Source organism: Megalobrama amblycephala, linkage group LG9 (genome assembly GCF_018812025.1).
Source record: "Megalobrama amblycephala isolate DHTTF-2021 linkage group LG9, ASM1881202v1, whole genome shotgun sequence".
In the NCBI taxonomy this organism is placed as follows: domain Eukaryota; kingdom Metazoa; phylum Chordata; class Actinopteri; order Cypriniformes; family Xenocyprididae; genus Megalobrama; species Megalobrama amblycephala.
In genome coordinates, this window is record NC_063052.1 from 14,905,501 (window position 1) to 14,919,396 (window position 13,896).

At 36.4% G+C, this 13,896-nt stretch overlaps 1 protein-coding gene across 2 annotated transcripts in view; it reads left to right on the forward strand.

Annotated features, from left to right (window-relative positions):
* Window positions 1–7,704, forward strand: part of stmnd1 (stathmin domain containing 1) — a 10,625-nt gene extending 2,921 nt beyond the window's left edge. For both annotated transcript variants that reach the window (XM_048201787.1, XM_048201786.1), the window contains exons 2-5: window positions 801–936; window positions 2,224–2,357; window positions 3,975–4,106; window positions 6,722–7,704. In XM_048201787.1, coding sequence (XP_048057744.1) covers window positions 849–936; window positions 2,224–2,357; window positions 3,975–4,106; window positions 6,722–6,958 — 591 coding nt within the window. In that variant the 5' untranslated portion in view covers window positions 801–848 and the 3' untranslated portion in view covers window positions 6,959–7,704. The remainder of the gene's footprint in view (window positions 1–800; window positions 937–2,223; window positions 2,358–3,974; window positions 4,107–6,721) is intronic.
* The last annotated feature ends 6,192 nt before the right edge of the window (window positions 7,705–13,896 follow it).

A 13,896-nucleotide genomic window follows, 5' to 3' on the forward strand; every position in this document is an offset into this window, starting at 1 on the left:
AATATAGACAAATGTGTTAAATGTTTGACCCAGCCTGCTGGGTAGTTTTATTTAACTCAACTATTGTTTAAAAATTACTTTAAAATTAACCCTAAGGAGGCTGGAAATTAACATTTATTAATAGTTTTAATAAATAATAATTAAATAAAATTAAATTGCTTATAAATAAATGTTCACCTTTTGATTATTATTGTTGCCTCTAGTAATTATTAAAATGATTTTTAATTTCCAACTTATTTTGGGTTCATTTTAATCCACAAATAGTCATTTTTAAACAATAGTTGAGTTAAATAAAACTACCCAGCAGGCTGGGTCAAACATTTAACACACATTCGCTGGGTTAAAACAACCCAATCACTGGGTTTGTCTATTTTCAACCCAACTTGGGTTGTTTTTAACCCAGCATTCTTTAGAGTGAATAATAATCAAAAGGTGGACATTTATTATTAAGCAATTTAATAAATGTTTATTGTTTAATTATTATTCACTAAACTTATTAATGAATGTTCATTTATTAAACATATTAATAAATGTTAATTTCCAACATATTTTGTGTTCATTTTAAGCAAGCAATACAGTAAATTTTAAACAAGAGTTGAGTTAAATAAAGCTACCCAGCAGGTTGGGTCAAACATTTAACCCAACCGCTGGGTTAAAACAACCCAATCAATCATCTTATCCCAGTCAAACTCATCTAAAATCAGACCAGCTTAACTAGTCTAAGAGACCATATAAGACTAGCAAACCATTTCAAAGTTTTGTTGCAAACTGATATCTGACTTTGCTGTTGTTTTATGTAGTTTGTTGCGGCTCAGGGAGGATCCCGTGGCGACTCCGCCGTGTCCAAAATGACCACAGACAGCGGGGTCAGTCTGGATGCAAGAGAGCCAGCAGTTCTCCCTGGATCTGTACCTAGACTTCTTCCACCGCTACGAGGTTAGAAAACAACACAACTTGAAGTTATTTCACTCTTGTTTAAAGTGGCGTGAAAATCAATTTTCTATGCCTATGTGGTGTTTTAATAGCTTATACTGTAAGACAAACCATGTGCAAATTCATAAGTCAGCACCATTGCTGAGTATTTTCTCTTTAAAGTGATCTGAAGACAGTTTCAAAAATGCGGTTTGAAATTGTTGGTCAGGGTTGCCAAGTTTCACAACAAAACCCACCAAATTGCTGCTCAAAATCTAGCCCAATCGCGTTTCAGGAGGGTCCCCAGGTAAAAATCGCATTCAGGGGGGTTAAATCTGCATTTTTGGCATGGTTCCCCTGGTAAAATTCGTATTCCAGAGGCTAAATACCATGTTTTTTGTGGTGGACATGAAAAATATCCCATGGCAACATTGTTAAAGTAACCCAAAGACTTGGCAACACTGTCGTTGGTGTTTCGTACGTCACAAACTACCTTGTAACCAATCACGTCAGTGTTCTGCCGGGCTTTAGCATATCATTAACTACGACTGCTCTGCAGGAGGGGAGTCTCAAGAGAGAAGCCAGGTATATTTTTCTGTTAATATGAAAATTTGGGTAGATTTAGCAATATAGCGGATGTATGTTGTATATTACGATGTTATGATTAAATAACATAAAATTTTCCTGATAATTTACTCACCCCCATGTCATCCAAGATGTTCATGTCTTTCTTTCTTCAGTCGAAAAGAAATGAAGGTTTTTGATGAAAACATTCCAGGATTATTCTCCTTATAGTGGACTTCAATGGGCACCAAACGGTTGAAGGTCAAAATTACAGTTTCAGTGCAGCTTCAAAGAGCTTTAAACGATACCAGATGAGGAATAAGGGTCTTATCTAGCGAAATGATCGTTCATTTTCGGAAAAAATGTAAATGCATATGCTTTATATAAACAAATGATCGCCTTACAGTTCCATTTTTTCCGTAAGTAGAATTTATAATCATATAAATTACCGTTATGTGTCCGATGTTGTAAAAAGTGGTACAATTGTGCAGCGTTTACATTAGTAAGTTGACCGAGTGGATCACTGTGCGAGTGAGTGGAGGCGGGGCTAATTAGCATATTCATAGATCTGCGTATACTAAATGAAGCAGTGGTGTAGAGTTACATTCAAGCTATTTTAAGGCATGAAAAACATGTAATTTTGATGATCAAAGATAAATAAAATTATTGACTACAGAGACATGCATCATCCTTAGAAAATATGCAGGAAAAAATGAATCTAATATTTATTTTGTGTGTGAAATCTAGCCCAGAGTCCTGGACTGGCCCAGCAGAGCGAAGAGAGACCCGAGTCCAGTGAGATCCTGGAGCAGCTGCTTATTCAGGGAATCATTCCAGCTCAACCAAAGCAGGGCGGCAGTGGAGAAGCCTACAACATCATGGTAATGGTTTAAAATGTTAAATAATGCTGCTGTGATTCTCACATTAACATCAACACTCTAAGAGAAGTCCAGAAAATAGGGCACTGCATGAAGGAATTTTCTGTATTGATTTTTCACTGGTGTTTTACTCGTATTTTGATGTTTGGTTGTGTTTAGGAAATGTTTTCAAACTTAATGGATAATGCAGAAAATTACTGCATACTGCAAATTAATGCGCGCTAAACTGTATATTTGACTGTTGTTCCTAGCAACTGATCTCATTTACTAGTTCCATGTCTTTGTAGCACATAATAATAATTAACTTAAATCAATATATAATGTACACAAGTTCACCAATATGAAATTTTTGACCGATACCGATAACCGATAATTCTTTATATTTGAAAGCCGATAACCGATATATTGGCCGATAAATCTAAATCCAAATTTTTATGTCATTTTTGAGAGCCTGATTATGAAAACAAAAGTCTCACCATTAAAAGCCATGTCCCAAACACACAATTATAATGTTCTCATTATAATTTTATGTTGCACATATGATAGACTTGTGCTGTACATGTTGTACAAGTGATTTTTAATCATATTTCAAAACCATCATTGTGAACAGTGTGCATCTGAAGTGTCTCAGCTGAACGAAATTATCCATTATTTATCGGCTTTAATATATTCTTATTGGGCCGATAACATTAAAAATTAACATATATCGGCCGATACCGATATTGTGGCCGATATATCGTCCATCCCTATACACAACTGTTCAAAAGTTTGGGGTCAGTATGATTTTTTTTTAAAAAAGAGTCTCTTCTGCTCACCAAAGCTGCATGTATTAATGTATTGCATGATAAAAAATACAGTAAAAGTGTGAAAAATTATTAGAATTTAAAATGTTTTACAATTTCATTTATATCCTGTGATCAAAGCTGAATTTTCAGCATCATTACTCCAGTCTTCAGTGTCACATGATCCTTCAGAAATCATTCTGATATGATGATTTGCTGCTCAAGAAACATTTATGATTATTATTATTATTATCAATGTTGAAAAGAATTCTTATCAATGTTGCAAAAAGGGTGATGATTCATATTTTTGTTGTTCTTTGATGTATAGGAAGTTCAAAAGAACAACATTTATTTGAAATAGAAAACTTTTGTAACATTATAAATATCGTTACTGATCAAATTTTTTTTTTGTATTAATTTCTTTCAAAAAAACATTTGAACAGTAGTATAGATTTATTCACTTATTTGGTAATTTTCAGTGTAATATCTGTGTTTGAATCACGATGTCATCTTTTTGTTTCTTAAATAATTAGTTAGTTCCTGTGTTTTTATCAGGTGTGAGTTTTTACTATGTGAATATAAAGCCTTCATATTTTTTGGTCCCCATGAGGAAAACAGCTTATAAATCATTCTGTGATGTTTTTTGAAAATGTAAAAATGCATTAAGTTTTCTGTGACGGATAGTTTAGGGTTAGGGGAGAGAATATACCGTTTGTACAGTATAAATGTTCCCGTGTGTGTGTGTGTGTGTGTGTGTGTGTGTGTGTGTGTGTGTGTGTGTGTGTGTGTGCACGATCATTTCTGTTCCACTGGGACAAACATTTCTTATGTCTGTTAGATGGATGGCGCTGAAAAGCCGAGGAGCAGACCACCCGCTCGACTGGAGTCACTGAAAACTCGCAAAGAACAAGAAGTCACCAGGAAGGAAGACATTGAGATGAAGATGAGACAAGTGGAGGAGAGGAGAAAGGTGAAGCAGAACTAAATGACATTCATTATTCACTTCCTTTTATGCTGTATATGGTCTTGCAGTAAATTGTTTGTGGTTGAGCTGCGATTAAATTGTATTAGTAAGTACAGCAGTGGCCAAAACATCTTCAGCCTTTATTCAAATATTATTATTAAAAGATTTTGTAAGCATATTGCGTAGGTGTGCTTGGAGTCAATAGGTTTATTTGTGATAATAATGCAATGAAACATGCCAAATTGTGTGGACATAATTTTTGTCATACAAAGAAATTATGAACACATGCAAAAACAAGAGAGAACCAATGAAATATTAATAACTGATTATGTTGTAATCAATGCATGTTTTTCCTGTGAGCTTTTTGTTTTTCTGTGCATTATTTTTTGTATAGTAAAATAAAACCTGTAGCTGTAGTTTGCTTTTTTTTTGCCAAATAATTTTGTCAGATAAATACCGTAAGCAAGTTTAGTGTTTGTTTTTCCTTCATATTTAAAATATTAAAAAAATATATAAATAAACTTGTAGGGTCAAACAAATATCCCTTCCGGACATCACTTTTTGGTTAAAACATCCGTTTTTATGTCTGTCTATTTAATTTATTTCATATTTAATTATACAATAAACAGTTTTTAAGGATTTTTTTTTTCTCCAAGTATTTCTTGTTTTTTCAAAATTGTATTTTTCTTTTGCATTAATAAGACCCACCACCAAAAATAAATAAAAAATATAGCTGCAAGCTATATAAAGGGGTCAAAACTGAATAAGGGCAGAAAAGAAAATATTTGTGGTCATGAGGTTAGGATAAAGCTGATTAAATTACATCAGTTAAAACACTTATTACATAATATCATGGTTTATAACTTCTGAGCAGTAGGTGGTGCTATGACGAAACTCTGCATGCACCCTCAAGTCATGCCTGTGATCACATGTACCAAGTTTTGTGTCAATACACAAAACTTTTGCAAAGATACAGCCACATATCCATTTTGGCGTGCTTGCAATCAAATTTGTTGACGCCGTATAAAACAAAGGTTGGGTCTATCAAAAAATCTTTTAATAACTTTTTGTCATGAGTGTCTGTATTTCATAAAAATCAAACAAATTTTGTAGGAGGAGTTTGAAAAAGTAAGTTTTGAATAAAATTCAATATGCGGACAGTAAGTATGGTAGAATATGGCAAATTTGGTATTGTAGGACTCGGCATAAGCCAGTGATGTAAGTTAAATGACAATATGTTGAATTTTTCATATGATATAAGCATTTTCATTATATTTCTTGACCACTAGGGGGCGCTGACCTAAACTTTACTGTTCTTCTCAGAACATGGCTTCGATAAATCATATCGAGTTTCATAACGATACGTTCATGCGTTCGTAAAACACAGCATTTTATGACAAAATTCAAAATGGCCAACCAAAGAAAATTGGATATCTTTCAACTCAGCATGCCTCAAGGAATCTAAGGAGACTATCCTCATGATTTTAGGACAAGGCATTCAAAAGTTATAAGCAAAAATAGCCATTTTTCCTATCTCGGCACCAGTAGGTGGCGCTGTGACAATACTGTTGTGCATGTAACCCCAAGTCATACCTATAATGACATATACCAAGTTTGGTGTCAATACACCAAATCATTGTGAAGATTCGTTGTGTCTGATGTTGTAAAAAGTGGTACATTTGTGCAGCGTTTACATTAGTAAGTTGACCGAGTGGATCACTGAGCTCGTGCGAGTGAGTGGAGGCGGGGCTAATTAGCATATTCATAGATCTGTGTATACTAAATGAATCAATGGTGTAGAGTTACATTCAAGCTATTTTAAGGCATGAAAAACATTTAAATTTGTAAATTAATTTACAAGTAATTTAAATTAATTTAAAATTAATATGAAAATTCGTTGATGCACTATACGAGAACGGATTGGCTGATCAAAAATCGTTTAATGACTTTTTGCCTGTAGTGTGTGTAGATGCTACATACCAAATTTCACGCAAACGCTCTAGGATGAGTTCGAAAAAGTATGTCATGCACATTAAGGTAATACATAAACCATTTTATGCAACATCAAAAGAAAAGGGAGAGAGGAATATGAAAAAATTAAACTAATATATATTCCTTTTTATTATATATTCTTTCATTTCAGAGGTGCCCATAAATTATCAAAAAGTCTTTTGTTCTTAATTTCATATGTTCAGAATGTGCTTTCTAAACTAACTCTAATTATCATTTAAAATGTAAGATTGCCTTCTCCGCAATTTTGTTATTGCATTAAGCGCTGTAATTATCAATATTATAAATAATAAATATGACTTAACTTTATTTAGTACATTTAGTATTTTTGTGATGAGAGAGAGTAAGATCCAGATGCAGCAACTGAAAACACGCGCTCACGTAAGGAACATAGGAAACGCTGGGCTGAAACCAGGAACAGGTGTGGGTAATAATGAGTTGCTATGGTAACTGTGTAAACAAACTATGGGAACAAGGCAAACACAGGAACAATGTGAACAGAAATGCATATCAAAATAAGAGTTCTTAAACACCAGACAGGGGAACACGTGATCTGAATAACTTTGTCCAATCTTAAATTTCTTATTTAACACAAAACCATGTGTTTTTAGGAGAGAGAGGAGGACCTGAAACGCAGGATGAGGATTAAATCAGCCCGACCGCGGCCTGCTCCAGTGACCGCAGAACTCGACCCCACTGAACTGCTCCATTCTGAACAGCTTCCTGTCCCAACCAGAACCAAACCGCTACAGACGCCAATCACCGGAGAGTCCGAGGACCAAAGACTTACTGCTTCCCCAGAGCTGGAGAATGACTCCACCTTCCAACAGATGGAAGAGGTTTTTTAGAAGGGAAGTTTCCTGATGCATATTCTAAAAGTTGCACATGCACTTTCTACAGGTCATTATTAATCTTGTTCAGGGTACGGCTCAGATGAAAGTCTGACCTTGGGTTGTGCATTATTATATACACAGAAAAATCCCCAGAGTTGAATCAGCTCTGCTCAGAGTACATATGGTCCCTCTCTAAATAGTGTTAAAGTAACACTGAAGCAGAGTTAAATTTAATGAGATAATTAAGCAATTAATTAATGATTGCGCATTATTGATGAACGCCTGCTGTTAACAAGCAGAATCACTGAAGAAATAAGAAAAAACACCAGAACTTCAAGTGACTTAAGTTATTAATTGCTTAATTATCTCATTAACTTTAACTCTGCTTCAGTGTTACTTTAACACTATTTAGAGAGGGACCATATGCACTCTGAGCAGAGCTGATTTAACTCTGGGATTTTGCTGTGTAGAAAAAGACATGGAAATATGTGCCTAATTAGTATGAGGCGGTCGTTATGAAAGATTGGAAGGGTTAAGAATTGGGCATGATATATAAGAAATGCATGAGTGAGTTGCCAATGAGATATCTACTAATGAGAACATTATTCTTCTACTAACTAGATACTATAGTTTGGGGTCGGTATGATTTTTTTTTTTTTTTTTTTTTAAAGAAGTATCTTCTGCTCACCAAGATAACTTGTCAAAAATTGATCAAAAATACAGTAAAAATTGTGAAATATTATTACAATTCAAAACAACTGTTTTCTGTGTGAATATATTGTAAACTGTAATTTATTTCTGAATTTTAAGCATCATTATTCCAGTCTTCAGTGTCACATGATCCTTCAGAAATCATTCTAATATGATGATTTGCTGCTCAAGAAACATTATGATTATGATCAATGTTGAAAACAGTTCATATTTTTGTGGAAATCATGCATTTTATTTTTTTAGCATTTATTTGAAATGTCTTTACTGTCTCTTTTGAATAATTGAATGCATCCTTGCTGAATGAAAGTATTAATTTCTATTAAAAAGTCTTACTGACCCCAAACGTTTTATTTACAGTTTATCAAAATAATTTTTATATGCAGTCAGATATTAGAATAATCTGCTTTTTGTCCAAAGATCTCAATATTCTTTTAAACACTCAGTTGCTGTTGTATACCTGCTGCCACTGAAGGGAAATGTCTGTCCACGAGGTGGCGCTAGCGGGCTTATTTAGTTAGTGAAACGGGATTGTTTTCTGTGTGAAGAGTGGAAACCTGAGCTGCTCTCTGATGTTTCTCTTGCATGTCAGTATATCTCTGTGTAATTATGATGGTGTAACTAGGCCTCTGGCAATTAGTTAATTATATAAACTAGATACCTTAAAGACTTGTTGTCATCTGTTGAGTGTGTGTGTGTTTATGTGAGGTGCGCGTATGTGAGTGTGTGGCCATGTGTTTGTGTGTATTTGAGTGCGTGTTTATGTGAGTGTGCACGTGTGTGTGAATGAGTGTGTGTATGTGTGAGTGTGTTTGGTTGTGTGTCTGTGAGTGTGTGTGTGTGTGTGTGTGTGCGCGTATGTGAGTGTGTGGCCATGTGTTTTTGTGTATTTGAGTGCGTTTATGTGTGTGTGTATGTGAGTGTGTGTATTTAAATGTGTGTGTGTGAGTGAGTGTATGCGAGTGTGAATGTGTGTTTGTTTTTGTGTGTGTGTGTGTGTGTGTGTGTGTGTGTGTGTGTGTGTGAGTGAGTGTGTGTATGCGAGTGTGTTTGTGTTTGTGTGTGTGTGTGTGTGTGTGTGTGAGTGTGTGTATGCGAGTGTGTTTGTGTTTGTTTGTGTGTGTGTGTGTGTGTGTGTGAGTGAGTGTGTGTATGCGAGTGTGTTTGTGTTTGTTTGTGTGTGTGTGTGTGTGTGTGAGTGAGTGTGTGTATGCGAGTGTGTTTGTGTTTGTTTGTGTGTGTGTGTGTGTGTGCGCGTATGTGAGTGTGTGGCCATGTGTTTGTGTGTATTTGAGTGCGTTTATGTGAGTGTGCATGTGTATGTGAGTGTGTGTATTTAAATGTGTGTGTGTGTGTGAGTGAGTGTGTGTATGCGAGTGTGAATGTGTGTTTGTGTTTGTTTGTGTGTGTGTGTGAGTGAGTGTGTGTATGCGAGTGTGAATGTTTGTTTGTGTTTGTTTGTGTGTGTGTGTATTTGAGTGCGTTTATGTGAGTGTGCATGTGTATGTGAGTGTGTGTATTTAAATGTGTGTGTGTGTGAGAGTGAGTGTGTGTATGCGAGTGTGAATGTGTGTTTGTGTTTGTTGTGTGTGTGTGTGAGTGAGTGTGTGTATGCGAGTGTGAATGTGTGTGTGTTTGTTTGTGTGTGTGTTTATGTGAGTGTGTGTGTATGTGAGTGTGTATTTAAATGTGTGTGTGTGTGAGAGTGAGTGTGTGTATGCGAGTGTGAATGTGTGTTGTGTGTTGTGTGTGTGTGTGTGTGAGTGTGTGTGTGTGTGTGTGTGTGTGTGTGTGTGTGTGTGTGTGAGTGAGTGTGTGTATGCGAGTGTGAATGTGTGAGTGTGAGTGTGTTTGTGTGTGTCTGTGAGTGTGTGTGTGTATGTATTTAAATGTGTGTGTGTGTGTGTGTGTGTGGCCATGTGTTTGTGAGTGTGTGTGTGTGTATGTATTTAAATGTGTGTGTGTGTGTGTGTGTGTGTGTGTGTGAGTGAGTGTGTGTATGCGAGTGTGAATGTGTGAGTGTGTTTGTGTGTGTGTCTGTTAGTGTGTATGTGAGTGTGTGTGTGTATGTATTTAAATGTGTGTGTGTGTGTGTGTGTGTGTGTGTGAGTGAGTGTGTGTATGCGAGTGTGAATGTGTGAGTGTGTGTGTCTGTGAGTGTGTGTGTGTGTATGTGAGTGTATGGCCATGTGTTTGTGTGTATTTGAGTGCGTGTTTGTGTGTGTGTGTGTGTGTGTGTGTGTGTGAGTGCGTGGCCATGTGTTTGTGTATATTTGAGTGTGTGTTTATGTGCGAGTGTGTGTGTGCTTGTGTATGAGTGTGTGTGTGTATTTGAATGTGTGTATGTGAGTGAGTGTGTGTGTGTGTGTGTGTGTGTGAGTGCGTGGCCATGTGTTTGTGTGTATTTGAGTGCGTGTTTGTGTGTGTGTGTGTGTGTGTGTGTGTGTGAGTGCGTGGCCATGTGTTTGTGTATATTTGAGTGTGTGTTTATGTGCGAGTGTGTGTGTGCTTGTGTATGAGTGTGTGTGTGTATTTGAATGTGTGTATGTGAGTGAGTGTGTGTGTGTGTGTGTGTGAGTGCGTGGCCATGTGTTTGTGTGTAGATGAGTGCGTGTTTATGTGAGTGTGTGTGAGTGTTTGTGAGTGTGTTTGTGTGTATTTGAGTGTGTGTTTATGTGCGAGTGTGTGTGTGTGTATTTGAATGTGTGTATGTGAGTGAGTGAGTGTGTGTGTGTGTGTGTGTGTGTGAGTGCGTGGCCATGTGTTTGTGTGTATTTGAGTGTGTATGTATGTGAGTGTGTGTGTGTGTGTATTTGAATGTGTGTATGTGAGTGAGTGAGAGAGAGACAGTGTGTATCAGTGTATGAGTGTAGGTGTATATGTGAGTGTGTGTGTGCGTTGCATGTGACGTGTTTGTGCGAGACTGTGAGTGTGTGTGTGTGTGTGTGTGTGTGCTGTTACAGCTGCCAGTGATTTGTCGTAGCGCTCTGACATTTCGACAGTTCCCACCTGTCACATTTAACTGCTCCTCTATCAAAGCAGCATTCAAACTGTCCTGTCAGAAATGCTTCAGTGATACTGTATGAAAGCTATCATCACAGAGTCAAACGCATTAATGCACCGCAACTAGATTTCATCTGACTTCATCAAAATAAACAAAGCCTACAATTACAGAGTTTTCAAACCAAAGCTGACTGCCTTTTATGACTCGTGTGTGTCTTTCAGCTGTTCTCCAGAACCAGTGACCTCTGAAGGCCGTAAATGTGTGTTTGTGTGAGCGAGTGACTGTGTCTGACAGGTGGATTGTGTCGAGGGCTCTCCAAAATCCCTCTGTCGTCTCTCGTTCTTTTTGTTTGCCCTACAAAACCAGCGTTAGGCCTATAATAAACTATTCCCTTAGTGTAAGACACCGAACTAACAGAATATTCCTTTCGATGGAAAGTCTATGGAATTGTTTGCGAATCCAGTTATGCAGTGTGTGCCCATGAAACCGTACAGGGAAAAGATCAAGTCAGTGTCTTGTAGGTAAACGTAGACAAGCTCCTGAAAGAAGATAGGCCTCCTTTTGTAATTGTGCTGAAACACAAATCCATCTCCCTCACAGCGCCTCCGCTCGCAGCTTAATGAGCGTGTGGCCCGCCATCAATTAATCAGTCGACTCATGGACGCTCTCGATCGGGTTCCTGCCTGACATTTTTTATATAAAGCCTCAATTATCCATCCACGGGCGTCAGGATCTCCACATGGCTCGGCGGGTCACACCACACAGACTAGTTCTCGGGTTGCAAGCTTCCACAAAAACTCCATCACCCGAGTGCTTTGGAAGTTGAATGGTCGAAATGAGAAGGCTGCTCAATAATTTACCTGCTGACAATATCACGTTCCTCCCAGTTACATGGAGACGGAGAAAATCGTCTGTTCTCTTTGTCCTGAAGGAGATCGGGATGGTCTGACGTCAGCAGATGTAATTGTTGGTGATTATTGTACCTTCAGCATATGTCAAAGAAATGTTAGAATGTTCATTAATTATTGATGTTGCAATTAAAAGACAGTAGTAAAATTATTTTAAACATGTTTTATGATTATTTTTAATAGAATTATTAAACCTACGGTTACAGACAACATGGGATATCTGTACAGAGTCATGCAATATATATACAGTACCAGTCAAAAGTTTTTAATGTTTTTGAAAGAAGTCTCTTTTGCTCATCAAGGCTGCATTTATTTAATCAAAAATACAGAAAAATCAGTAAAATTGTGAAATATTATTACAATTTCAAATAATGGTTTTCTATTTGATTATATTTTAAAATATAATTTATTTTTGTGATGCAAAGCTGAATTTTCAGCATCATTACTCCAGTTTTCAGTGTCACATGATCCTTCAGAAATCATTCTAATATGATGATTTATTATCAATGTTGTGCTGCTTAATATTTTTTTATAACCTGTGATATTTGTTAAGGATTCTTTGATGAATAAAAAGTTTTAAAAAAAGGACAGCATTTGTTTAAAATAGAAATACATTGAAAATACCTGAGCAGCAAATCAGCATATTAGAATGATTTCTGAAGGATCATGTGACACTGAAGACTGGAGTAATGATGCTGAAAATTCAGCTTTGCATAACAAAAATAAATTATATTTTAAAGTATAGTAAAATAGAAAAACAATATTTTGAATTGTAATAATATTTCACAATATTACTGATTTTTCTGTATTTTTGATCAAATAATTGTAGATTTGATGAGCAGAAGAGACTTCTTTAAAAATAACATTAAAAATAGTCATGTGTCCAAACTTTTGACCATTACTGTCTATATGTGTGTGTGTATATGTAGATAGATAGATAGATAGATAGATAGATAGATAGATAGATGTTTAATCTAAAATATTAATATTCACGAAAAGGTGTCTGTTTCTGATAAAATACCCCAAAACCCCAAAAAACGAAAGGTGTTGAATACACAAGTTTAATGCTGCAAATATTCTGGAGACGCAGGAAACATGTCCGGACACTCACTCTGTGTTTAGTTACAATGACACAGCATCTGAAAGGCGTCCATTCTCCAGCACATCTGTGTATCTTTCTCACCTGAAGAACTCTTTTACCTCTCTTACACTCGCCACCTGCCAAGATCTTCCAACGGACAAGATCTGCCTGATAAGATATGCTGGGTTGACTTCTTATCTCTGATAACCATGTCTATTATTAGCGACCAAGCACAAGGTGTGTGGGAACTTTTTGTTTTTGTTAGGAAATTTTTTCCTCTGCCATGAGAGTCTATGGCATAAAGTTGTGAAATTCTGCTTGAAGGGTTATTTCTGTCATTAATTACTCCACACCTGTAGGACCTTCGTTCATCTTCAGAAGACAAATTAAGATATTTTTGATGAAATCCTAGAGGTACATGACTCGTCCAATACTTTCAAGGTCCAGAAAGGTGCTAAAGACATCGTTAAAACAGTCATGTGACTGCAGTGGTTCAACCTTAATGTTATGAAGAGACGAAAATACTTTTTGTGCTCAAAAACAAAACAAAAATAACCACTTTATTCAACAATCTCTTCTCTTCTGTGTCATTCTCATCCGTTGTTTACGTCCAGCGCTTCCAGGTTCTACGTCAGAATGCTGACTCGTTATTGGCCGGCTCCTGCATCACATGATCAGCTTTGGCCAATACTGGACGTAAACACGGAATCCCTCACTGTGCGTCACCTGTGTAAGGGAAGATGTTGTTGAATAAATTCATTACTTTTGTTTTGTTTTTGCACACAAAAAGTATTCTTCGTCTCTTCATAACATAAGGTTGAACCACTGCAGTCACATGACTGTTTTAACAATGTCTTTCTGGACCTTGAAAGTTTTGATTATATTGGATGAGTCATATACCTCTCGGATTTCATCAAAAATATCTTAATTTGTGTTCTGAAGATGAACGAAGGTCTTACAGAGGTAGGTGTGGAGTAATTAATGACAGAAATTTCATTTTTTTGGGTGAAATAACCCTTTAAAGTCAAAATGCTTTATTCATTTCAATCTGATACTCAACTCTACGCTCTAAAGGGGCCAAAAGGGGACCAAATAAACAAAATTGACAAAAATGCAAGAAATTACTCAAAGGAAAGGTCATGTTATTGAATTTATTGTGTTCTTTTCTTATTTATTAGGTCATGCACTCATAAAACTAGAGGTTTTGCCAGCAATTGCCACCAAAACATGTTAAACCAGCATCTGTAGGCTA